This window comes from Caloenas nicobarica, chromosome 3, assembly GCF_036013445.1.
Source record: "Caloenas nicobarica isolate bCalNic1 chromosome 3, bCalNic1.hap1, whole genome shotgun sequence".
Lineage (NCBI taxonomy): Eukaryota > Metazoa > Chordata > Aves > Columbiformes > Columbidae > Caloenas > Caloenas nicobarica.
Window position 1 is genome coordinate 111,762,039 of NC_088247.1, and position 26,132 is coordinate 111,788,170.

General features: G+C 37.3%; 1 protein-coding gene across 1 annotated transcript in view; it reads right to left on the bottom strand.

The window, feature by feature from the left end:
- The window catches only part of WDPCP (WD repeat containing planar cell polarity effector), a 151,030-nt gene that overhangs the window by 90,219 nt on the left and 34,679 nt on the right, over positions 1 to 26,132 (bottom strand). Inside the window, 4 exon segments of the mRNA XM_065631513.1 lie at positions 2,606 to 2,665; positions 2,916 to 2,986; positions 6,398 to 6,442; positions 8,172 to 8,256. Coding sequence (XP_065487585.1) covers positions 2,606 to 2,665; positions 2,916 to 2,986; positions 6,398 to 6,442; positions 8,172 to 8,232 — 237 coding nt within the window. The 5' untranslated portion in view covers positions 8,233 to 8,256.

Here is a 26,132-nt window from a genome sequence, read left to right on the forward strand (position 1 = left end):
TTAGGTTCCAGAAGCCACACTAGCAGCAATCCTATGCTTGTTTTTCACAAAATCTTAGGGAAACCATACTACTCTTTTAAATGACAGCCTTGTTATCATTGTATCACCTTTCAGATTTTTTTTCAATTTGTTCTGTCTTGTTAAAGGTAAAACAGCCATTGAGTTTCTGGATAGCACATTGTTATTACAACACAAAGGGAACTCTTCCTGGTTCAGCTAAAGGTATGGCAGATGCAAATTCATACAACATTTATTGAAAAATGTGATGGCTGTTGAGCTAAACATTTTAATTTGTATAAATGAATTTATGACATTGTATTGCTATTAAAAAACAAAGACCTAAAAAAAAGATACTATACTTAAATCATATACTCAGATTTAGCCCAAACCATTGAAATTATGACAGGGTAATTCACTACATGCTTTCCATGTTGTTTGTCTGACATGTTGCTTTCTATTACACTTGAAAGTTAATGCAAACATGGACTCTTCTTTTTCCACTAGCAGCTGCACTGGAATGTGAATACAGTAGTGCTATGACATAGATCACATCATTATGCAATAAGCACTTTCTGCTGAAACAGTTAATTAGTCTTCTACTTAGAACTAAAAAAATAAATGTGCAACTTCTTTTCCAGAAGCTTCCGAACATTTGTATCCAAAATTGAGTGTCCAGATATTCCTGCAAAATGCTCAAAGACAGATGAGCAGCAGAAAAACAAACATAGAAATTGATAGAAGACAGCTTTTCTGTTCTAGACTCTCAAATTATTCATTTTTCTCTGTCTTATTTTCATTTGTTGGAGAGCTTATACTTTCAGGAAGAGAGAAAGTGGAATAACACAGTTGTTTTGGCAGACTATTCTAAACCCTGTTGCAGACTTCAATTATCAGCCATTATTATATTAAAAAAATCATTTTTTTTGTGATTGAGAAACCAAAAGCAGAATTTAAGGACAGAAAAATGACTGTGATTTTTATATATAACTTTAACTCTGGCTACGTTATAAGCTATACTATCACTTATACTCTGGCTATACGAGCCATCTAAAAAACCCTAAAAAAGCTCCCCCTTTACATGATTCAATCCAAAAGAGCTAAACCTACCATATTAAGATAACAACATCTATCTCCCTTCTCATCTTGTACAAGAAATAAGTAAAACTGTATTTGTCTCCTTTTTGTTTATGTAAGCCTGAAACTACTTAGAGGATTCTAAGTTTAAAAAAAAAAAAAAAAAAAAAGAAAAAAAAAAGAGTTTTATACAAAATTGAAAATCAACCAAAGGTGTTATATTATAAAGGCAGGATGATCAAATTTTGGCAAGGAGTTCACTGTTCCAAAGTATGTATTGGTAAGGAATGCTGGTGGATGCAGACAGATGGGAAGGGAAGGAAAATGTCAGAGGGAGAATGGACAAAGAAAGCAAATGGAGACAGAGAACTGTGCAGCAGATGAATACACTCATGGGTAATTGACTCAGTATTTCTTAACCAAATTCCTTTCCTAATTACAACAATAATAACAGGAAAAAAATAGTCTTCTAAATTAGCATACAATTAATATTTAAATCAGTTCCAGAAGATTAACATTCACAGATATATACTATGTAATCTGTACAAGAATTATATACATTTACTAGCGATAATATCTGATAAGTAAATGTATTATCTTATTGATATAAAAAGACTATATACTATTTGGCATGTCAGGTATTCAAAAGTTTTGCTATTCTTAAAGACATTTCTGGAATTTCAGATGTATAGTGTTCTAATATTTAATACTCATCCTGCTGACACACATTTGGAACTACTTGAATTAGAAGAAAAAAAAATCTGAAAAAGCATGACAGTTAGAACACAAAATTTCTTTTTAGAAACAGTTTTAGTAATATTTAAAAGTATTCCCCATGCCAAAGCAGCTTCAAATACGATGCACATTCCTAACGAATAATGAAGACTGCAGAAACTTATAAAATATATTACATATGTTTTTCAGAACAAGCTCATTATTAAGGAGATAGACCACGTGTCATGTTCAGATCTCCCACCTACCCTACTGTTTTGTGTTAATGAGGGTGTGAAAAGCTGTTTCTTGTACACAATATGTCGAACTTACACAGACAGAGAAGATAGCTACATGTGTGCCACATGGCACAGTATCTTTTGTTCCACAACTTGATTAACTATTTAGCTGGTTCAGGGTTATAGCTTCCCTCCCATATTACACAAGCACAAAGTAAAAAGATTTGCGACAGACATGTAAATAATTAGGATACAAAAATTAAAAAATATTTTAACTGCTCCCTTAGCCTGCTATTTTGACATACACAATACTTTTAGTTTCCCCAAATAATAACAATATCTCAGAGTAAGGGGCCTTTAAATTTCATTTTTCTTGTTGATAAGAAACAGATTATTGTTTTGTAGCATCTATTTCAGGTTAGACATTTAAATAAACACAACCTGGGTAGTAAGAGCCCATACATTAAAAAAGCCCAATGATTTTCTGTATTAGTTAACATTTTAACACTATTGCATCAATCACTGAATGGCTGTTCGGCTCCACTGACTGAACATTGCAAGAACTTGTCAAAACATTTTACCTGACAGATATGTTTGTTCTTCCATTTGCTCAGCATACATTGACTGCTTTGCATTAAGTCCTAAAGGACAACAGAAAACAGAGAGTGGAGTTGGCAGTACACATTGTCACTACTGGTTAACATACTTCTGATTTTCAAGTTCATAGATGAAGCATGCCACACAAAGATGTAGCTGTTTTGGAACAGCTCGCCAGACAAAAGCACATTTATCATCACTGGGAGAGTTGGATCTTTATGAAAATTAAAGCTGTTGAAAGAGGTTTGAAAACCGGATTATATGTTGGTGTACTTGAAACTTTCTGAAACATACCTCTACCTCCTTGAGTGTATCTCGTAGTTTGTCTGGTCGCTTGTTTTTCAGTATCCAAGGATAATCTCGAGCTGGCAAATAAAAGTAAAAAAAAAAAAAAAACAAACCAGAAATGTGCATATATAGGCAACTGTGTACATATATATATGCGCGCATGTATGTAGAAATATATATTTATGTAGTTAAAAAGTTCTTCAAGTTGAGCTTCCTTTTCCGTGGAAACACAAAACTAAGGTTTCTAGGAGTTACCTTAAATGTAAAACTTACCTATAATTGGAATGAAATGGCTATGGTTTCTATTGGTTTGTATTGTCAAATTATATCCTTTTGAAAAGCTCTGTCGTAGGAACAATTAGCATGAAATATCCACACTGACCATGACTTCACCATGGCAATTGTGTACAAAGCTCTCAGGATGTTACATCTTACTCAGCTGCTAAGCACTTGCAATGAGAAAGCATCTCACATTCAGTATGTTAACTTGGATTCAAGTTATCAAATCCTAAACAGATACTATTCTTTTCGACTAGCATTTCATTGCCTGATTTCAAAAAGGAGGCACTGATGTGTCTGCAAAATATATATGCATGAATGTATGCATATATAGAAGTATTAACAGGTGATTGTGAAGGTACAGTTATTTTTACGATTTGTTCTTGAAAATTCCACCTGAAGAATATGCAAAGACAAGCAAACAAGAAACCGCATGACTGCTATAGCCCTTCATCAAATTTATTAACATTTAGCAAACTACCATGAAAATTCTGGCCTAATACATTAATCCTGAAATGAGGAGGCAAAGCTTCCTCTGGAGTTGCTAGTAATTGACTTGTTTCATGGCTGAGAATCAGGCCCCAATAATTTGTGAAATTTCATCATTTAAAAGTGAGCAGTTTTCTGTTCATAAGTATACAATAAAACCCATGAGAAACTAGAACACATTGTCTTTTCAGAATCTAGCCTATTTGAAGGAAATCTGATGAAAAGTTTTAAGCTCCAAGCTATCAGTTTGTATGCCAACTTCCAGACTAAATGACTTAACAGTTGTTTAAACCTCCTTGCAAAAAGGAGCTTACAATAGAAGTGCTATAGAGTGAAAAAATGAAGGATTTAATATATCAACAAAAAAGCACACCAACATACAACTTCTCTTTGTATTTTATTGGACAGAAGCCAGTGTTGGTGGAACTGTTATGATAATATTAATTAGGCATGTAAGATCACATTTTCAATGGGTGCCTTCATAAAAACACATATGAAAAATGGGAAATTGCCTGTACAGTTACCAAACTACGCATAACAAATCAGCAGCTGTGAACAAAGTTAACCAGTGCTCTTCTTCAAGAAATGTGCTATACAGTGCTTTGTGCCTAGGCCACCCCTAAATTTACAGCAACAAGGTACAGCAGCTTGTGCTACTTTTGCATATCACACAAATAAAACGTAACAGTTGGGGCTTCTGTATAATGGGGTTTACCTGGGTCTGCTTCTCTTTTCATAGGCAGTGCCTGTAAGATAATGCTGCCCACAGCACAAGGAATAGAAATCCATTATGTTCCTCCCTACTTATAACCCTTTCTCACCTTTACAGAGCAGGTGTAGATTTACCACATGGCTCTGTGCACCTTCATACTCACCTCTAGTGGGGCTTCAACCTGCTCCAAAACCACCTTATGGCGTTGCAAATAACCTATCCTTCTGGAACACATTTTGCCTTCAAACGCACACACAATTCCATGTGAATTTTCATCATGATAAGATAAAATGTTAAGGCAATTCTTACAGCAAACGTATTACTTTGTGAAGTAATCTAAAAATCAATTAGATTTTTCAGAGTTGTCATCTAATAATGTTTGAACATAAATGAATGCTCTGAGCAATAATATCTATGCAGGAGTTGTAAAACCTGACTAAAAAAAAGTTGTGCTAATATAAAAATCTTTAACTGTCACAGTACTGGTGTATGATAGCATAAACTGAAATTGCTTTTAACCAGATAATGCAGGAACAGTGTAAATGTTTCGAAGCTAAAAGCTTTCTATGAAGGCAGTTGATTATTAACCTGGAATTTGATTTTGGCTGAAAGTATTTTACTTATAATCTCCAGGTTTGAGGCAGTTGGTGTTTCAATTCAAGAGCTGACTGGGAAAATGTTTATTGCTCATATGCTGAATAAATTTCATAAGGAAAATAATTGCAATTATTTTTGTGATTCCTCTCGACAATGGATTTGAGAAGCAATACACACTACCCTGCTTGGTGGCACAGAAAAGAGCAGATTGCAAATATACCAGCAAGGAATAATTACAACTTTTGAATTGTTTTGTGCTGTGTAGTTCTATAACCATCTGTCTTAGACAGCATGTGCAGAAAGTTACACTGGAAGCAGTCTGAGGTTACTTTAATGCTTTTCCAGGGGCATCACCAATCCAATTTAATAATTTGGTCTTACTGTAACAAGAAACTCAGAAAATGTCCTTATATTCTGCTAGCTTTTGCTTCTCTTCTAAGTAACCATGCTTCATCTGTGATGCTAAAGGATAGAAAGGACCAAAAGATGAATGATAATCCTTACAATTGCTGTCAGTGAATATTAATATTAGAGAGAGGTTTCATACAGTTCGATAAAACACAGAAATTTACAAAAAATTAAGACAGCCCTGATGTTTTCACCTCGTAAGGCAGATAATCTTAAATTTGCAGTGAAAGAAAGGCTTATGCAACCCCACAGGTGGGCTGGCATTACTAAGCCTCCAGTCTCATCAGATAGTGAAGTGAGCTGCAACTGAAGCCAGAGGAGAAGCAGAGTCAGTCTGTCAGCAGAGCCACGGAGACAGCGCATTAACCACCAAACGCAGCCCGTGGGATGCCCACACGAGCCTCCGCTCCAACCTGCCTGCAAAGACGAAAAGAGGGAGCAACTCTAGCTGAACAGACCTTTTGGCCCACTGTGAAACTTCTAGGATTAACAGGATTAATCAGATAAAGAAAATTGATCGTTCGCTCTGAAATGGCCATTTCAGAGACCAGGTAGGGATGCAGGAGGGCAGGGCTGGCGGTCCTCGTGCGTTCAAGGTGCCCTCTGCCGGGATTCCAGCAAACGCCCACCCCAGCCGTGCTCCATCCCTCGCCATGATGCTACTACGGTCTTTTGGTATTCTGCAGCAGGTGAAAGGGCTGAATAGAATAGAAAATATGATATAAAATACTAGACTTTAGAATATAAAATCCCACTAAAGTTTTTTTAGGTGGTTTTAATGTAAATATTTTTCCAATTTTTTTCTTTTGTGGAATAAAAAGTTTTTAAATACTCTGATATAAAGAGAAAACCTCCTTCTGTGTTTCCTTACTCTATAGAAATACAGAGGCATATATTAACACAAAATTCAAAGTCATGTTTTTCAACGCAAACAGCCTGTGTCACAGTAGATTGAACATCTGTAAATTTTGTTTAGTTTTAGTTAAGATTATTTATATTTTACCTGATTCTTTCTTGTCATAGTACTGGTGGATCCCAATATCTTCATCTATATAATTGAATATGAATATATTAATTGTGGATGTGACACTGGAAACAAAACACAATCTAGCAAGCAAAGTTCAGCATCTCAGTTTTTGCTGGCTGGATCAAAGTGTCAGGTGGCAAAATACAAGCGACTCTACACCAGAGTCTTAATACCAGTAGGACTTTCAAGAACCAGGAAGCAAGGGCTGAAGGGGAATGTGGCAGGTCCTTACATTTATTTGGAGCTCTCATTTCCTTCACATATCCTTTGATTCTCTTCCAGGCACCAACATGCAAAAGTATTTTTACCACCTTCCTAATTACCAGCCTACCAAGGAACTGTAAGGATCACGGTGAAAAGTGTACCTTACAATAACTTAAAACGTTTTCTGATGAATGACATAGCTGACCTAAAGACAACAGCATTCTTTTGAGATTTATGAACTCATAAACCTGCCCTTTCAAAGGATCCAATATTCTTCATCATTCATCTATAGGTATTATTGTCTACCTGGTTCCCATGGCAAAGAAATTTGGATGTTTCAGGTACGGTGGGACTGCAAGCCACAGCAACCAGCTCCTGATGTGGCTGACTGGTAAATAGTCTAGGTGGGCTACAGCAAGCTCCACCAAGTAGATCTAAGTACAGCTTTAAGTTGCATTGTTTTAAAATAATTAGTTTGACACCGCATCTGTCTCCATCTAAATTCAGACAGGGATATGCCATGGGGAGAAATTCCTTACTGAGAAAAATGTAGGAAGGCACTGCAATGCAGGCAGCTTTTAAAACAAGACAGCAGTCATCCCCTTCTGCCTCAGAATTTTATAATGAGGTTTGTATGCAATGAATAAACACACAAAGAGGAAGCAAGAAGGTCAAAGGCAGAAAATTGGCACAGTAGTCCAGAGTGCAACTTTAATGACAACAAATCACAACTGCACCTTTACTTAAACTATCAGACTTTTCTATGAAATACAGCTTTTAACTTTTTTACATTACTGCTGTAACAGAACAGTTCTCACAAAGATGGGATGCCAAGACATATTGAGTCAATACTTGAATAATAACATTCAACTGAATATTCATTCATATTCAATCAAATATCCAATACTACTCACAATATTTCAACAAAAGCATTATAAAGTACAATTGGCATGAAGTGTCATAAATAATATTTTTACATGGTCCACTTATAAACCAGTGGGGTTTTTTTTAGTATTATATTTTAGCAATAGCAAGGACAGATGAATGAAGGTAATTTCTACAGGGCTAATAATTAGTCACGTGTCTCCTGGAACAATCAATTAATAAGTATAAAATTTCCAGTAATCATGCAAAATACCCAGAACACGCAGTAATTTTTTATTTTCATGCTAAGTACAAATCACAATGCCTCTGCAAATCACTTGACTATTGATCTTTATTCACCCAAACTAGTCATTAAACTGAAGCTCACAGTCAAGTAGGACATAGCTTCCTAAAAAGGAAAATACATCCAGTTAAATATAATCTTAACATTTTTTACTTGAAAGGGTGCTCCAGTTCTATGATGCGATAAGGAAAGAAGCTGACCAAGTTCAAACATCATATTGCTGCCCAATTTTCTTTCTCCTAAGTAGAAAAACCACTTCATTTCGGTATTCAGAATTCTATAGCAGTTTAATATTAATCAGCAAGCTTTTTTGCTGGTTTGGTTTTTTTGGAGTGTTGTTTGTTTGTTTGTTTGTTTTACTAACACCTAACAGCTCACCTCTAATATGCAAGTTAGTCTTCAAAGACCACAGGAACATCTCAGTCAGGCAGAAACACATCTGGTGGCAGTCAGAGCTTTAGCACTATTAAAAGAAGGAAAGAAACTCCATGAGCAAATTAATTACCCTCTATCACCAGTGAAACTGCAAGTTTTTTGGAAACTAAGTGGTAAAAGAACCTAGCACCAATGGTATTTTGTTATATATACGTTGTAGTTTTTTACCATGATAAAACCAATGATACATGGAAAAGAATAGGATAAGAAATGTATATCTGTCTATACATCCACCATATACAGAGACAAATAAACATTTGTTTAAATTTACATCTGCTCTCACCAAGGTGAATAATTTTGTGCTTGATGCTTCTATATACACATTATAATCTATTTTTACTGTATAGTTATTACCTTGACACATGCAAAAGTGAAGTTGCTACTTAAAGATGTGGCTTGGACAGGAGAACTTGACTTCCAGGACAAATTTTTTGAACCCTGTACATTGGAAGTGTCAATATAGCTAAGAAGAAGTTTTGAACACATTATATTTGCAGATGTGAGTTATAGTGCTAAATACAGAAAATGGCTTTCTAAATAAAAAGGAACACTTACATTAAATCAATCAATACTGACAACAGATGTGAGGCATATAAAACATATGAGTTGAAATATTATATACATTGACTAGAGTTATAAAATGTTTGCTGTGTTTTTTTGAAGAATCCATCTGAATATTCCCACTAGTGGATGCGCTGTGTTTCAAAGGAGCATTGGGAATCTTCTAAGACAGAGTAACCAACAGACTTCCCTCAGTAATTTCTCGCAGCACCGTAGTTGTAAGAGGGCCAGCAGACCTACAACTTTCATTTCTTTTGCTAAACCCAAGAATGCCCTGAAAGTTGGACTCTGAAAAGGAGTTTACACAAATACAGAATGCTTAAGAACCACTGTTGGTGTGGTACTGTACTTGAACTTTTTCTGGTTTTTGAAGTGGACTCTTAATTTACTTTCTAGGAGTGCCATCTAGGTAACGAACCAATTACAAGATGATTGCAAAATTCCTATCACATCAGACGTTTACGTCGAGAGTGCTATGATGAAAAATATGTGCAAAAATCTCAGGTAGCATCAAGGAAGGTACCATAGTCCCAGCACAGCTATGAGACCTCAAGGTATTATCTCTCAGGCTAATATGTATGCTTTGATGCACTGCCTAATCCATTGAAACAGCACCAACTGGAAATAGCATTTTCTTTCCAATGATCCCCTAATGTACAGAAAGCCTCGCTGGCTTACTAAATCCCATAGTTCTATAAAAATAAAAAACAAAAAATAAAAGCTCACAACACACATCTAGTAAATAGAATATTCTTTCATCTTGGGCGAGAATAAGGTCTGGAAAAAATGCAAGGAGATTAGTAGCATGGTGGTCTGCTGAACATGGGAACCATTTTGGGTATAAATATGGATGAAGGCAGCCCCTCATTTTCCATGTGGACTACAGTAAAAGGAGATGGTATATTATAATTTTCTTATTTGCTTTCTCTTTTTTCCCTTTCTTACTTTAGCAAGTGAAACAAAACTTGCATTCCCCAAGGCCCCGAGATCCTAGATTAGAATCTCTCACTAACAGGAAATCATTGAATTGAGTGAACTTCTCAAAATCCTATCATGGTTTGACTAAAAAAACCCTACAGACCTTTGACTGGCAGATGATCTGTTCAGCTGGAGAGAAGGCACATCTGCCCAGAAGACAAGGTAAGACTAGGATACTTTGGCATGACAAATAATCTAATTTAAATTCCCAAAATTATTACAAAGCTCTTGTATGTAGGCTCCGTGGGTCCTTTTAGTTGTGTCCTCCTTCTGAATCTAAAGCTATCCCATAACATTTTAACGCTGCTGTGTGTCTTCCAAACTGACAGATCAGAGAAGACTTTCAAGTCCTTATTTTTTCATGGATTGTCAGAGACAGAGAGGGAACTCTCCAAAAAAACAGAAGGAAGTTTTCAAATGAGCACTAAATGCTCAGTCTTCTAAACACTTTAAGAATTTTTGCACTCAAAATGAGAAATAAAAAGTTTGTAAGAAAATGTTAAAACCCCAAAGACTTCTAAATAACTGCATTTCAGTTCTGCAGTGAATAACCTAGATGAAGTAAAATTCTCCATGTACCTAAAAAGGTAAAGGAGATTTTGTCAGTTATTCAGATCTTGAGTTTCGCTTTCTGCTTCTCCCTTTCTTTGGACTTTGAACACCTACAAACCAGCAAGTTATTTGAATGCTTGTTACTCTTGCACCAGTGAAAATGGCCATCTGCCAAAAAAGCACGGATCCAGTCTCATAACATCCTAATCTGAAAAACCTTCAGCTTAGTTATAGTCTACAGGGGAAAAAAACCCCAAAAGATAGAGAAAACTTGCTTCTGTAACAAAATAAGGCATTGTAAAATCTGAATATTTTGTTCAGAGGAATTATTATTTCTTGTAGTTCCTTTTGAAGAAATATATGCTAACTTTCAGCATTATACAACTACATCTCACCATTTACCACATCATTATATTCTAGCACAACAGGGATGAGGATGATGATGACAAAGGGATCTTTCTGTCTTCAAAAAGTGCTTCTCAGAATTTACAATGTTCCTTTAACTACACAAGGTGGGCCCTTCTATTGCAAAGAGGTAGGTATGAAAAAACATGAAACATCCTTCCATTGAGCTTTAAGGACTCCATTCCCTCTCCTCTTTAAAATTGAGTAAAATTTGGGGAAGATGGGATAAAATAACTCTATTGTCAAGGTAAAACTGGAATTCACTTTAATAGCTGGTTCTTTTTCTGGCTCATGCAACACTGACTGTCTGCTTTCACAATATCTCCACAAACAATAGGCAGGGTGTGCTGGTTTGGCTCAATTGAGGTAATTTTCCATGCAGTTAGTCAATTTTCTTCTTAGTAGCTAGCACAGTCTTTTGTTTCAGATTTAGTTCGAGAATAATAAGATAGCACACTAGGATAAAGTTAATGTTTTCTTCCAGTCGCATTCCAGTGTTTGGGATTTGGTATTAAAATACTGTAAGAACTCACTGATATCTTGGCTGTTGCCAAGGGGACGAAGGACTTTTTCAATTGTCCAGCTGCACGTCCAAGGGAGCAACTATAATGAGACAGCACCTTAGACTGACATCCAGGTTGATCAACAAAGTATTCCATACCATGAACATCACATTCCATATATAAGCGGGAAGTTGCTGGAGACTTTCATGGTCACTGTCCATGAAGAGTCTCGTTCCCGTGGCTTCCCTATGCCTGCTGTTATCTCCATGTTTTTGCTGGACTCACTGTGTCCGGCCTCCGGCACTCATTGCTGGGAGCGTGCATTCCAGCTGCTAACTATTGCTCTGTATCACTCTTCTTTTGTTATTGTTCTATTAAATCTGTTTCAATTTCAACCCATGAGACCTGCCTCCTTTTCCCTTCCTTCACCCTGGGGAAGGAAAGGCAAGAGAGAGCGGCTGTTTACTGTTTTAGCAGCTGCCCAGGGCTAAAGAGTAACACAGGGATATTTTGGTGGTTGCAAAAGCTTACTGACAAATGGAGATGTTCTGCAATGGTTGGCCTGCTCCAGTATCTGTGTTAGGAGTGCTTTGTTTAAAAAAAAAAAAAAATTAAAAAATCCTCAGTTTAGTAAATATTTGTTTAACCACTGATACAGAAAATAACCACCTGGCATTTTGTAACATAAACAAATGCTGAAATTGGTGTATAAGGTCCACTCCAACACCTTCAATATAGCTGCTGCTGTGCCAAATAATTAGTAACTATACACTGCATGAGTGACTTACGACACTGATATTGTATTTCGCCTCTTCCCATACAGTTCACCTCCATACCTGGGAGAGTGGAGTGCCTGTGAAAGGCAATGCCCAGCTCCGGAGGCGAGTGCAAGCCAAGAATATGGACCTCTGAAAACACTTTAGGAATGACTTAGAGCTAGAGAATAAGAAATGCTGACTACAACAGACCATCTGAACTTTGTAGTTTATGTGCCAGAGGCATGGCTCGGTGTACAACACTACTCCAAGTCCCTCTCTAAGAGTAAATCCTGTAACTGCCAGGCTACAGGACAGCGTGTCATGACTACCTGCCTATTTCATTGAAGGTGGGCCAACGGGCTCCCAGAAATCCAGCGTTCCTAGAGAAAAAGCAATAAACAAGGAGGATCCCCTCCAAAGTATCGCTGTAGTTTGGGACACACTCCTAGAAGCAGAAACAAGGTAAAACACAAAGCTAGTCAGAAAGCAGGTCCTTCTATGCCACAGCAAAGTTACAAAGCTACTGAAATAACATGTGTACACGTGACCACACAAGGTGCTTCGGACATGGGTTTGGGCAGATGTTATAGGACAAAATGCCCAAATCAAAGAAAATACTATAGAATCCATTTTCACTACTCACATGGTATCAGACTTTCTTGGCAAAAAATACTATACCAGGAATTATTTTTTAAGAATCAGCACAGCCCACCCTTTGGTTTTCTCCTACTCCAGATTGCGTTCATGTTCTATGGGTCTGATTTTTTTCAGAAACATGGCAAATGTAATAGCCTCAATAGAATCTAATTCAGAAAAACATATATTTTTTCATTTTACTTCGGATTAATTACACAACAGCTCTACTAGCTATAGATTACAGAACAGGTTACCCTTGATCTTAGTTCTGCCTCCCTTCCTCCACCCCACCAATGTTAACATCCTATATCTGGCATTGCTGCAGCTCATTCCCAATGTCTAATTTGTAACTGAGACACCAGAAGTTCAAAGAAACAAGGTAAGTCATCGAGTCATCCTACAACTTGTTTTATGTTTCTGTGATATAATACTTGGAGCAGAAATCATTGTCTGATTTTCTTCCTCTTCATGACCAATTTCTCCTTCACCAAGGAGAGAAATTCCCTGCAGCACAGTTGTGATTCACAAACATAATATTTGGCTCTGTAAGATAAAGTTTAGATCAAACTACGTCCATGAGATCGGTAGCTACTTGCCATATGCTTTAAGTTGATACAAAAATTTCTCTGTGTGAAGCATGTAAAATGAAATTTCAGACATACTATCTTTTACATTTTTAGCTACATCATCTTAAAATTTACTGTAATTATCCATTTAAAAGTAGACCAGTAAATTTTTTTCTCAGTCATGCTCCCATAGAAAATAATCTCCTAATCTTACATGAGAAGCTTCCACTTTTTACAGTTGCATGAAGCCATAGCCTGTTGGATATATAATAAACACATACAGAAAGAAAGAGAGTAAAATAATAATAATAATATGTAAAACTTCATTTTGTTTTCTGGCATTAAGCGGAAAAAAAGAGTCCAGATTCTTCTTTCACATCTTTCAATTTATTCCACCAAAAGTCAGCAGCACAGCAATTAAAGGAAACTGCTAAATTTATATATGTATATTAATAGTTTTAATTTGGTTTCTTAAGAAAATTATGCTTATATCTGTGTGTCAATCTAATATTTTAAAATTTTTAATCCATTGATCAAGCTAAGTCTAATCTTCTGATTTGTCTTCCCAGAAGAAAAATTCTCCAAAATACAAAATTCCTGCAAATACTGTGCAAATCTGCAGGTGGGCACAAGGAAAGATTGTCTTAGTACCAGAACTGAGGGACACGTGAGGATAGCTCAGGCCCTAATAACTTGGTGAAATCTGTAGACCTAGCCCCATCAGAGCACGTTGTTTCTTGCCAAGGTGGAAGATCTAACAAACGGGGTATAGCCTAAGGAAGACAGTGGTGACATGGTGGCCATGAGTGCTGCGACCATGGGGAGGAACTGGACAGAAGAAAGGGTGGCAGGTTATAGAGAAACGTGTGGAGGGCCCTGAGACTAGTGGATGGAGGAAAGAGGGCAGATATGGGGATTGTGAAGAGCATATATTGTATGTTTTGGCTACACCACTACGCATAAGAGACAAGCACAAAGCACATGTCAGCTGTGCACGAGGAGATCACTGGAAATTCTTTAGTTCTGTTGCCTGGTGAACAAATTGCCATATAGACATTGCCAAATGTACTTGTTTCTTGCTAGCAGATACAAGAGACTAAGCAGGCTACTTATCTGTGACATTGTCCCAAATGTTTAGAGCAAATTGTTCAAATATGTATGTGTTAATAGTTTCTTGCTCCTGCGTAGAAATCTAGCGACTATATGAGCCTGATCATGTTTTAAGACCTTGGCTCAGTGGGCCCATTGGTAGGTTCAGCTCTGAATTTTTAGCCACACCACTTTCAAATTGCACAAATATTTGGATTTAAGACAATGTAGAAATAGCACAGAATGGCATAGTTTTAATTTAGTTAGAAGTTAAATGGGTGCAAATATGGCATTCGGATCTACCCATTGTGCAATCTTTTCTTTGGATTGCACAGGTTACCAATTCTATCACCTATGCAGAAAATAAGATGTTCTCACTTCATTCTTAAATGTTTCATTTATTTAATTGTGGAAATTTAACTTAATTTTTCTGATAAGTAGAGGTTTTAGTCTTCATCTTTCACTTTGCACCGGCATAGTCTGAGATGCGTGTATCGTAAATAGAGGCTCTGCAGCGCACAAGAAATGGCAGTCAGAGTTGGAGGCCCATTTACAGTAAGACTGTGGTTAACCACAGCAGTGAATGCTGTTCTGCCCTTCAAGATCAGATCAAAAATGCCACGGCTACACAAAGCAAAAGACTGATCTGATAAAATCTGCATCAAGTGGGTTACTAATCCTTCTGCAATGGCAACTGCAAGCTGGCTTTGGTAGTCCCTGTTCTTTCTGCTCTGTTGGCACCCATGACTAGGCTTCTTGCAGCTGTGCCACTGGTATCTCACCAGCCTCTCTTTGCTCCCTAATACCTCTGCTCCCAGATCATCACCGCGGTATGTCACCTTCTCCATTATAAGCAGGCTTGGGCTCATCGTTGTATTTTAATTCCGTTTTTCTTAGAAGCTTGTTGAACCCAGACCCCTCCTTGCCTGCAGTTACGTTTTCTGAGCCCAGGTCTGCCTCTCCTCACAACTGCTACTCCTGGGACTGAAACTCCTTGCCTGAGATCTTTGCCATCTTTAGTAGCACAGTGGGCTTTGTTCTTGTACTTATTTACTTCTCCTTTAAATATCCCTTTTCCACTGAGAAAAGAAGTGTAGATTTTGTAGTATACATGAAAATCAGGTCCCTTGTCCATAAGACCAGCCTTTGGTTTTAAGAAGTAGAATTATAGGCAGGCTATTATAAATCTACTCAGTTAATAATAATTCATATTATAATATTGGTTTAAGAATATTTTCAGCTAACACAAATAACAAGTTGTTCAATTATCATAAATCTTAAGTTCCAGCCGAATATTTACTGTTGCTAGTTTCTTTCTCTTCAAAATTCAATGACTCAGAATAGTTTTACCAAACAAGTGAATGAAGCAAATTCTTTTCCTTATTTTAACTTCCCCAATCTAAATAGGAAAATTATTTTGTAGATGGGTGAACAACACACAAGAGCGCTCTGTATTGAAATACACAGTGAAGCTTCTATTGTAAAAAAGACCTAAATATGGCTTGCAGAATAATCATTGAAAGGAAATACATTATCTGATAACTCAAGAATTTTGGCATGAAAATTATACATTGTAAACTTTTTCCCATATGCTGTGAAGTTGTATCATACTCCATTGAATTAATTTTTGCGAGGTTTGTTTTATTTTGAGTCTGAAAATAATCCTCTTTTTTGCAACGCCGGTTCTATTTACTGAGTTTTCATAGTTTAAGATATTTACATATTTAACTGTAAAATATACATATAGCTCCTTAAAAACATTAAGACTATTTGACACATACCAAGAACACTGAAATTCTGTAAATGCTGTAAAACAAAACAAGCATTTTACCTCCGATTTATATCAATTAAGATTCTTGTGCAATTATTTTGGCCTTAATACATTTATACTCAACTATTTTAACTGCATTTGAAATGCTAAGGCCCTGATCTTGCAACTGGTTCTGCGGCTATGGTCACCTTTACCACTATGGCAAAGCTTATAGCAGGATAATGTCATTAAACAGTAACCATAAAAAACTGCTGCCAGACTTCATTTATATTAATATTAGGCATCAGTGTTTGAGATACTATTATTTTAAAACAGATTAGTGGTATGTATTGTGGTCAATGGGGCAGAGTCTAGTTGGAGGCCCGTATCTAGTGGAGTCCCTCAAGGGTCAGTACTGGGACCAGTACTATTCGATATATTCATCAACGACTTGGATGAGCAAATTGAGTGCACTGTCAGCAAGTTTGCTGATGACACCAAGCTGGGAGGGGTGGCTGACATGCCAGAAGGCTGTGCTGCCATCCAGCAAGATCTGGACAGGCTGGAGAGCTGGGCAGGGAAAAATGTAATGAAATATAACAAGGGCAAGTGTAGAGTCTTGCATCTGGGTAGGAACGACCCCAGGTTCCAGTATAAGTTGGGGAACAACCTGTTAGAGAGCAGTGTAGGGGAAAGGGACCTGGGGGTCCTGGTGGACAGCAGGATGACCATGAGCCAGCACTGTGCCCTTGTGGCCAAGAAGGCCAATGGCATCCTGGGGTGTAGTAGAAGGGAGGTGGTTAGTAGGTTGAGAGAGGTTCTCCTTCCCCTCTACTCTGCCCTGGTGAGACCTCATCTGGAATATTGTGTCCAGTTCTGGGCCCCTCAGTTCAAGAAGGACAGGGAACTGCTCGAGAGAGTCCAGCGCAGAGACACAAAGATGATTAAGGGAGTGGAGCATCTCCCTTATGAGGAAAGGCTGAGGGAGCTGGGTCTCTTTAGTTTGGAGGAGAGGAGACTGAGGGGTGACATCATTAGCGTTTATAAATATGTAAAGGGTGAGTGTCACGAGGATGGAGCCAGGCTCTTCTCGGTGACAACCAGTGACAGGACAGGGGGCAATGGGTTCAAACTGGAACACAAGAGGTTCCACTTATAAAACATAAGAGGAAACTTCTTCACAGTGAAGGTGACAGAGCACTGGAACAGGCTGCCCAGGGAGGTTGTGGAGTCTCCTTCTCTGGAGACATTCAAAACCCGCCTGGACGCCTTCCTGTGTAACCTCACCTAGGTGTTCCTGCCCTGGCAGGGGGATTGGACTGGATGAGCTTTCGAGGTCCCTTCCAATCCCCAACATTCTGTGATTCTGTGACGTGGGCAAAATGCCATGCAGGCCATTGTTGAGGATGTGAATTGTTGGCTGATAGACAGCCGTCCAGTTCATCTTCTGAGCTCAAAACTAAAACTCTATTTACTAGACAGAGGGTGCTGAAGTTCAAGGACATGTGCAGAGATACTACAGGAAATCTATATGGGGGTAACTTGTTGCCACCTAATTGCTCATTCACGTGTCAAAACCTAGGCACCATTTTTGCTGAGTTCTCACCCAAGTAGATGATGACAGGATGGGAAACTAAATTCTTGCCTGCTGCCCAAACCACACTACCACTTCAGAAATGTACTTCCAATACGTATCACCGGTACACTCTTTTGAAAGACAGCTATTGATTAACCGAACAGATAATAAGCTTAACAACAATGAAGCAGAATGAATTTGAGGGAGGTAATGCCATTTGTCAAGAAGATATTTAGCCTATGTATCAGCCACACCTCTGACAGCATTAATGAAGCCAGCAATCATTCTCCAGTTATACTGCAGGCAAGTACTACAATCCCTAACAACTCTGGCAGAGTGGGTGTGAAAAGTTAAGAAGGTCACAGAAGATAGATATAATTGACCCAGGTTTTTACTTCACAGAGTGAAAAGTTCATATACACATTTTGATAAAGACCCCGAAGGCCTTCATATAAACCAGATAGTAGATAAGTGATCCCAACTACAGATATCCACTGTTGACACATGACATAAGGCAATTATAGAAGTAGTAAATGTCAAACTGGTTTATGCTATTCTTTTAGATAGTGATTGTTGTTGTAAATACACCAGTTTTTCAATACTAAAGGTCAGTAGGTCATAAAATTTCGTAATAGTGGTTTCTTACCATCAGCCAAAAGAGAAGATAACAAAATCTCTCTTTTTTTGAGCTAAGTAGAAATGAGCATTAAAAAGTGAAAGGACCTCCAAATTATTCAAGCACAGGAAAAGTCCTTGCTGCATTGCTCCACCATTGTTGCAACTCTCATTTGCAAGGAAGAAGGTTTATATCAGCGGGTCTTTAAACTGAGAACACCAGTTCGCATTGGGAATTAACTATGTAAATGTGTGGGTTTACACCAGCACTATTGACAGCAACAGAGCTGTATGGTTTCTTTCCACTTATGCTTGTATGTATAGGCAGTTTAGTTCATCAACTGGCCTTGCAGCCTGGGCTGCCATTATTAAACAGTGATCCGAAAAATAGTCAAGCCAAAGCAATTAAGTTAACCATAGTTCAATCTGAATTTTAATTGCACTTGTGCTTAAACAAATAAGATTCTTCTATATTTTTTTCTTCTATATCTAAGCAGATCTGTGAGGATGTCAGTTACTTTTTTGAGTGCAGCACTGAAAATGTAGCATGGACATCTATTTAGTTTTCTTCTTGTATATGTGATGTACTAACAAATTTCTCACTGAACCGTACAGCTCTTGCCTTTAATATTTTATACTAAGCATATTAGCTGAATACTTGTTTAAAGAATTTTCAAAAGCCCATTGGCAAACACATTGATTTAATTTACAAATCTTATACATGTGCAAGCTGTCTTAAAATAAAATCTGACTACATTATATGAGCTGAATAAATCTAGTAGAACAGATTGATTATTTTTAGAGTTACAACATCTTTAAAAATATTTTTGTATTCTTTTCCAGAATGTTCTGCCATTTCAAGTTTTCAGTAGTTTCTTTATGTTGACCTATTTTCTTCTGTTTTGTTTTGATGCTAGCAATAAATTAAGCAACCAATAAATTAAGCTTCACTAGCATTTGAAAATCACCTTTGAATAGCCATTTGCAAGGCTCATTGAGCTTCTTGTTTGCGAGTATTTGTTTTTAAATGTTTTCCTGCTATATTTGAATTCCAGTTAATCCAGTGAGACTTGTATCTTGCTTTCTTCAATATAATATTAAAAAACCCTACAATGCCTGTGTGTCAGAATTCCTTTTATGAAAGATTTGATTGCAAACACAAACAAAAAGCTTTTCTTCTTTTGTACTCCTTTATGATCTTCAAACAGGTTTCTATGAAAAGGACTACTATTTTTTCAATTTTAAGCCATACTCACCTTTGCAGTTAGGAAAGACAAAAAAATGAAAATTTAATGTTACAACAATTAATTCCTGATTTTAATTCTACAGTATAGTTTTTGTTATGTTCTAATTACACAGATATGCATTAGGGAAATAACTTTGAAGAAAAAATGCATTTGTTAAACATTTTTATAATCACATTTGAAACTGTTGAGCTGTGGGGTCATATATAAAATAAAATGTACACAGATTTTAACGTTGAACTACAAACTACTCTACTATCCTTAGGAGAGCCATGAGAGTAAAATATTTGGTCAATAAGTACAGCTAGTTTCAGAAATCTACCTTATTTAAAAATACAAACAAAACCAGTCAAGTCCACAGCATGAGAAAAACAGCAAGTTGGGTTGGGGGAAAGAAAGAAAGAGAAGAAAGATGAAGTCAAAACCGAGTAATTTTTACAAATTTACAAAAAATAATTATTTAAGCAACCCAGTTACCAAACCAAAAGAAACTTCCCCTGCCAAACAGAATTAACTTGAGATGCTCAGTTTTCTCACAACATGAGCTTCTTTTTCAAGCATTCATGTTTCTGGCAGTGATACTGACCTAAACGTGGCCGAATGGGACGCAGTCTTTGTGAATCTGCTGAGGAGGAACCCGAGGTAATCCTGCCTTTTGCCCGGGTAGCCAGACTGCTGGCTGTAAGAGGGATGGCCAGCTGACACTGTTTGGCTACCACGGAGGTTAAGTGTCATCCAAGAACACAGGCATAAAAGAAAAATTTGATGGGCTGAATCTCTTTCATTGAACACAAACAAGTTGAACATGAACCAACAGTGTGCCCTGGCAGCCAAGACACTTTCCTGTGCAATCTACTGTAGATGTACTGGCTTTGGCAGGTGGGTTGTACTAGATGATCTCCAGAAGTCCCTTCCAACCCCAATGATTCTGTGATTCTGGCTAACCGTGTCCTGAGTGCATCAAGCACAGCATTGCCAGCCGGGCAGGGAGGTGATTGTCCCGCTCTGCTCTGCACTGGTACAGCCTCACATGGAGCACTGTGTGCAGTTCTGGGCACCACAGGATAAAAAGGATATAAAGCTGCTGGAGAGTGTCCAGAGCAGAGCCATGAAGTTGGTGAAGGGTTTGGAGAGGAAGCCGTATGAAGAACGGCTAAAGTCACTTGGTTTGTTCAGCCTGGAGGAGACTGAGGGCAGACCTCATGGCAGCTACAGCTTCCTCTCAAGGGGAGGAGGAGAGGAAGGCACTGAGCTCATCTCTTTGGTGAGCAGTGATAGAACCCAAGGGAATGGCAGGAAGATGTGCCAGGAGAGGTTTAGGTTGGACATTAGGAAAAAGTTCTTCCCCCAGAGGGTGCTGGAGCACTGAAACAGGCTCCCCAGGGAGGTAGTAACAGCCCCAAGCCTGACAGTGTTCAAGAAGCAATTGGACAAGGCCCTCAGACACATGGTGTGAGTTTTGGGGTTGCCCTATGCAGGGGCAGGAGTTGGAGTCGATGATCCTTGTGGGTTCCTTCCAACTCAGGACATTCTATGATTCCTTCCATTCACTATGTTGGGGACCCAAACTGACTACAGTGCTAATACAAGCATTTCAAGAGCCAAAGCTCATTCCAACTTCATTCTACCCATTATGTGAGCAGAGTAAGGCAGGCTGTCAATAAGACCTGCAGTTGCCTTTGACCAGTATTTAAAACAGTTTTGTTCTCAAACCTGTCCTACAAGAGAAAGACAATAGATTTAGTAACTGCCAGCACCATCCCTATAAATTTGAGTATCCACAGCGAAGATAAATCGAGTTTCGGGATCTGCAAGAGATCACATGGATAATGGATATCATCCAACACTTCCTAAGGAAGACTTTCTTCTTGCTAACAATACCATCACCACTGGATGAAAACTGTTAGGTGTCACTTTATGGTCCGTTTCATCTGCCTCAAAAAGCTGAAAATTACAGTATTGTTTTTTGATATGTTAGATATTGGCACTGATGTGAGTTTAATTCACCAACCCCAGTTTCATGTCTCAAAAGAATATACACGATTGCTCTAATTTCTGTTCTGCACAGACTGGTAGTCCTTAATTTCTGTAAAATAATGCACTGGTGGAACTCGTACATTTGATGTTTTACAATCTTCTTCAAACGTAAAATGGACTTCTAGTCTACTCTTAATAGTTTAGAAACAACCAACTGCCTTGCAGCATCTTCCCAACATATTATGGAGAGAAATGTGAATTGGTTCTCCATAGAAATGACCATCTAATATTTTAGGTAGTACTGGTGATGCACTGTCTTCGGGCTTAGCCTCTTACTTTTCCTGCTGTTTCTTGAGTTTGTTTTCCTAATGGACAGATTTGAAGGAGATACGATTGACATAATCAACATACGTGCATCCTTACTGTCTTTAGTCATGAGTTAGCACATCTATCTATCCTTTCTTTTCACGACTATGCTTATTGGCTCTAGTCCCATCATTAACTGAGGGACTTAAGGTACTTGCTGAAAAACAGTAACAAAAAGCAGCTCTTGCTAATACACAAAATGGTTACTACAGGAATCAACCCTCCAAAACCTGTTAAAATTATAAAGTATAATACTAGAAGCAGTAATTAGCTTAGTAAAGTATAAGATTAGGCAGCCTCCCTGTTTTGATTTAACCAGTCATTGTTACCTGTCTGGCTCTAATTTTAAAACACCATTTGTAAACTCAACCAGTGATTTACAACAGCTACTGAAGTATGTTACCAGCAGAAAAATCCATCTAGCTAATTTTTTAAAAGTTTGTAACTTAACATTATCAGTCAGCTCAGAGGAAAAACTGCTTCTGGGTCAAATGGTCCACGGTCTTAGTAAGCAGTATGTGTACACTAGTATTTTGTTTCAAATTAGAGCACTATTATGAATTGCACAAGAATAATATCACATACACTTACAGATTAGGGCTAAAGTTTACTGGGCACTATACAAACTGTCATATTATAGAAATCCTTAGTACCTTGTTACATTGTTGTCATAGGTCTAATCTAAAAACCTCTTTGAAAATCTATGAACAATTATGTTCAAAACAACACACGACATAACCTTCAATGCCTAATATCTTCAAAGAACTCACATGCTACCAGTCATTCTGTGTATTCATTCAGAAGCCCCAAATTTTATATAGCAAAAATAAGATGTTCACAATATCTAATTCTCCTGGTTTTTGATATGCTTAAGAAAGACGTATTACACACACTTGTCTAGACTCTACTCCCAAATCAGCAAAACACTGACTCGAGTCTGAACTAGATAGTCCAGGTATTAAAGAAAAATTATACAACTTATAACAGCTAAAAGAAACATAAATGGGTATTCTATGATGTCTTGGAAGAATTAGAATCAAATTAGTTATACAACAATGTATGTTAGCTTGACAAAGCACACCCACTGACGTTGAAATTAGTATTACTTAAATATATATGCAAATACTAAATTCCCAAGTTGTTAGGGAGTATGACATCAGGGAGATTCACTGATTTTAATTCCACGTGTTCTTGCAACATAAAGACTGCCTTTTGAGAATAAGGGATCTTACAATCTCAGAAAAAATATCTAAGAGATGTATATGTAAAATTGGAGACAGCAGTACCAGCAACTCTTGATGCAGAGATGGTACTACAAGCATATCAACCTACAGAGCTGCAATAAAAACACGGACACTTGCGCCGGAAGGGACATTTTGCTGCCGTTTTTGTCTATGGCTCAGGAGGCTGTACAGCTTCTTAAGAAGCTCTGGAAGAAGATTTTTATCCCTCCCCTTTCTGAGCTCAGTGCCAGTTCCTCCTGTTGTCAATTGACATTTTATTAGAGAAGGTATTTGGAAGTTTCAGCTGCTTTCAAAAGCAGCAGGATACCAGAAATTCTTAACCCAACTATCCGAAAATTCATGCAAAGATATAACAACTTCTCCAGGAGGAGTATTTTCAGAATCACCATCTCTACGGGCTGGCTTTGACAAATATTTGCAAGTGGCAGATTTCTTTGCTGAGCACTCATGATCTAGACATTACTGGGCATATAACTGAGAGGTAGTGGTTTGTATCATGTGCCACTTTTGAAATTTAATTACTTTTATTCAATTAGTCTTAGCAACTGATCCTCTATCAGCAGAATTTTCTCTTAGAAATCTTCCTATTTCCATTTTCCCTCACCTGCCTTGCACCAATGTTCTGGGTCAACAGTTCAGACTTTAAAATGGTATTTCTGGGATAAATGGCTAAAAAGCCAGTTCCATACTCTGCTGTCTGCAGATTCTTACAGCAAAGACATACCATTTTAAAGTTTGTTACTGAATGAAGGAATCATGATGATTCCAGAGAAAAAACAACAACAACAAATTTATTCTACCAATAATTTTCTTTTAAAATCTTTGTCAGCAATGGCAAAAATTTACAAACTGCATCTATTTTACTATTCTTGCTGCAAAAATATGCAGTGGAGTTATAATGAACGATTCTATTTCTAAAAGAGGCAGTAATACTGTAAGCAGGTGCTATAAAGTACAAATACTCATCTCTGTCATTAATTAGGTAAGAGACAAGCCCATTTTTCAGTTGCATGGGGGTTCATGTATATTTTTCTTGTTTTCACATTAACAATTACAAAATGTAATAATTTTGCTGCTTTGAATCATTCCACCCTCTGTGAATCACCTTTAGTTATCTGCATTTTAATCCTCTGAATTCCAAGAATAGTCCTCCGCAAAGTAATGCAAATTAAAGAAGAAATTGGGTAATTCTAGGAAACATAAAATGATTCTTCATTAAATCTACAAATACTTAAAGTAAATTGGGTTTTAAGAAAAGAGAGCTCCTTGGTGCAGAAGCACCCTCTAATGGCTGGCTACTGACTGCTCCGAATAACAACTAGAAAAACAATTCAATAGTTCCCCTAAAAAAGAGAGGAAACTGCTGAGATACAAGAGAAATAGAAATGTGAATATACATATGCAAACACACACATATTCACATTTCACACACATTCTCTGTTGCATATCCTTAACACAAAAAGAGCAACAAATCTGACAAACTTTTTAAATCAAAGCCTGTATTTCGTTTTAAAACAATATTCTCAATTTAATAGATGAAATGGCTTTTTATGTTTGCCCAGGTTTCAACCATTCTTCAAAATTTTAAGATAAACAGAAACTGACTTTCCTATCTTATCTCAATTAACTTTCACAAAAGAAAACTAGTCCAAAAAGGCTTAAGAAAAATGCTATACTAAATCCAAATCATACAATAATTTAGGCTGGAAGAAAACTGGAAGTCATTTGGTCTAACCCCAGGCTCAGAGTTAGCCAGCTCTGAAGTTAGATCCCGCTAGTGAGAGAGAGAGAGAAAAAAGAAAAAAAAAAAAAAAAAGAGTTCTGCTTTCTTTTGGTGCTACAGCTGTACTAGAGATACTGGAAATGTAAACCATTTCTGCTGCCTAAAAATATGCCTTAATATCTTTCTTTTTCCTTCTATCCTATGGTTTTGCAGATTTTTTTTTCTGAAAATACCCCAAATTTGCTCATATAACTGCATTATTTTACCTCCATACTAGACTCTGTATTTAGCATACAGTAATTTATTACTAACTGTTAAGCATAATATCTCATTGTTCATACAAAGCCAGTGGCAGATAGAGCAGTTAATAACATTAAAGTAATGAGGCTAACCAACCAACTTGCTTCTCAACATCACTTTTCAAATCTCTTTGGGCTAAATTTTCAACCAGTGTGTGGGGAATTAGCCAGAGAAATCCCATTAACGTTAATGAATGTTCCATGGTTAACTCCCCATGCTCTGTGCTGAAGATTTACCTCTATATCTCTAAAATAAATATGTGCAGATGCCAAAATTCTTTTTATAGAGCCTGAAGAAATTAAGGACTCTATTCTCAAATAATTGACTTATGCACATGTATCTTTCTCCCTCATGGATCATCTTCTACATATCAGCATGGGTGTAATGTCTGCATTATTCTCTTTGGAAAGATTATCCAAGGTGCATATTTACTGCATAAAGTCTGAGTTTAGATAAATATTTTACAAAAATAATATACATATTGAGTTGGATTTGTCTCATGGTTAAATACACAATGCACAGGCTGAACAGTATTCAGTGTTGTTAAGAACCACATGTATTTGTAATTACATTTCTGAAGAAAAGACAGTACATAGGAAAGTCATTAGTCTGAAAGAATTGGAAAGTATCCTATATCCCTGCAGAAAGACAAAATACAGCTAGGGCAACATAAGCCTCTGCAAGCAGTTGCTGAGTCACTGCTTAAAGGTGGCAAAGAATGTTCAGAAGCTGCCCGCTGTTTTTGAGAAGTGGAGTAGAGGAGCATATTTCCATCATCTTTTCAACTCCTGCCTGCACGAATATACTCTTGCTATTTTTACAATTTTTATTTAGAAGCCTACTTGCCTAGATGAGCGCATCATTTCAAGCTCCATGACGGCTTAAAAAAAAAAAGTGCCAAAACAACTTATTTGCCAAAGCTATGCTTTGCTTTGGCAAAGCACTAACATTCATGTTTATGAATTCTGGGCTCACTGGTATTGAAGTACCTGCACAAGTGCTTTATTTATCTGAGGGCTTCAACTGCCCATAAAGACATAAAATGGTGTTGACCTTTTACT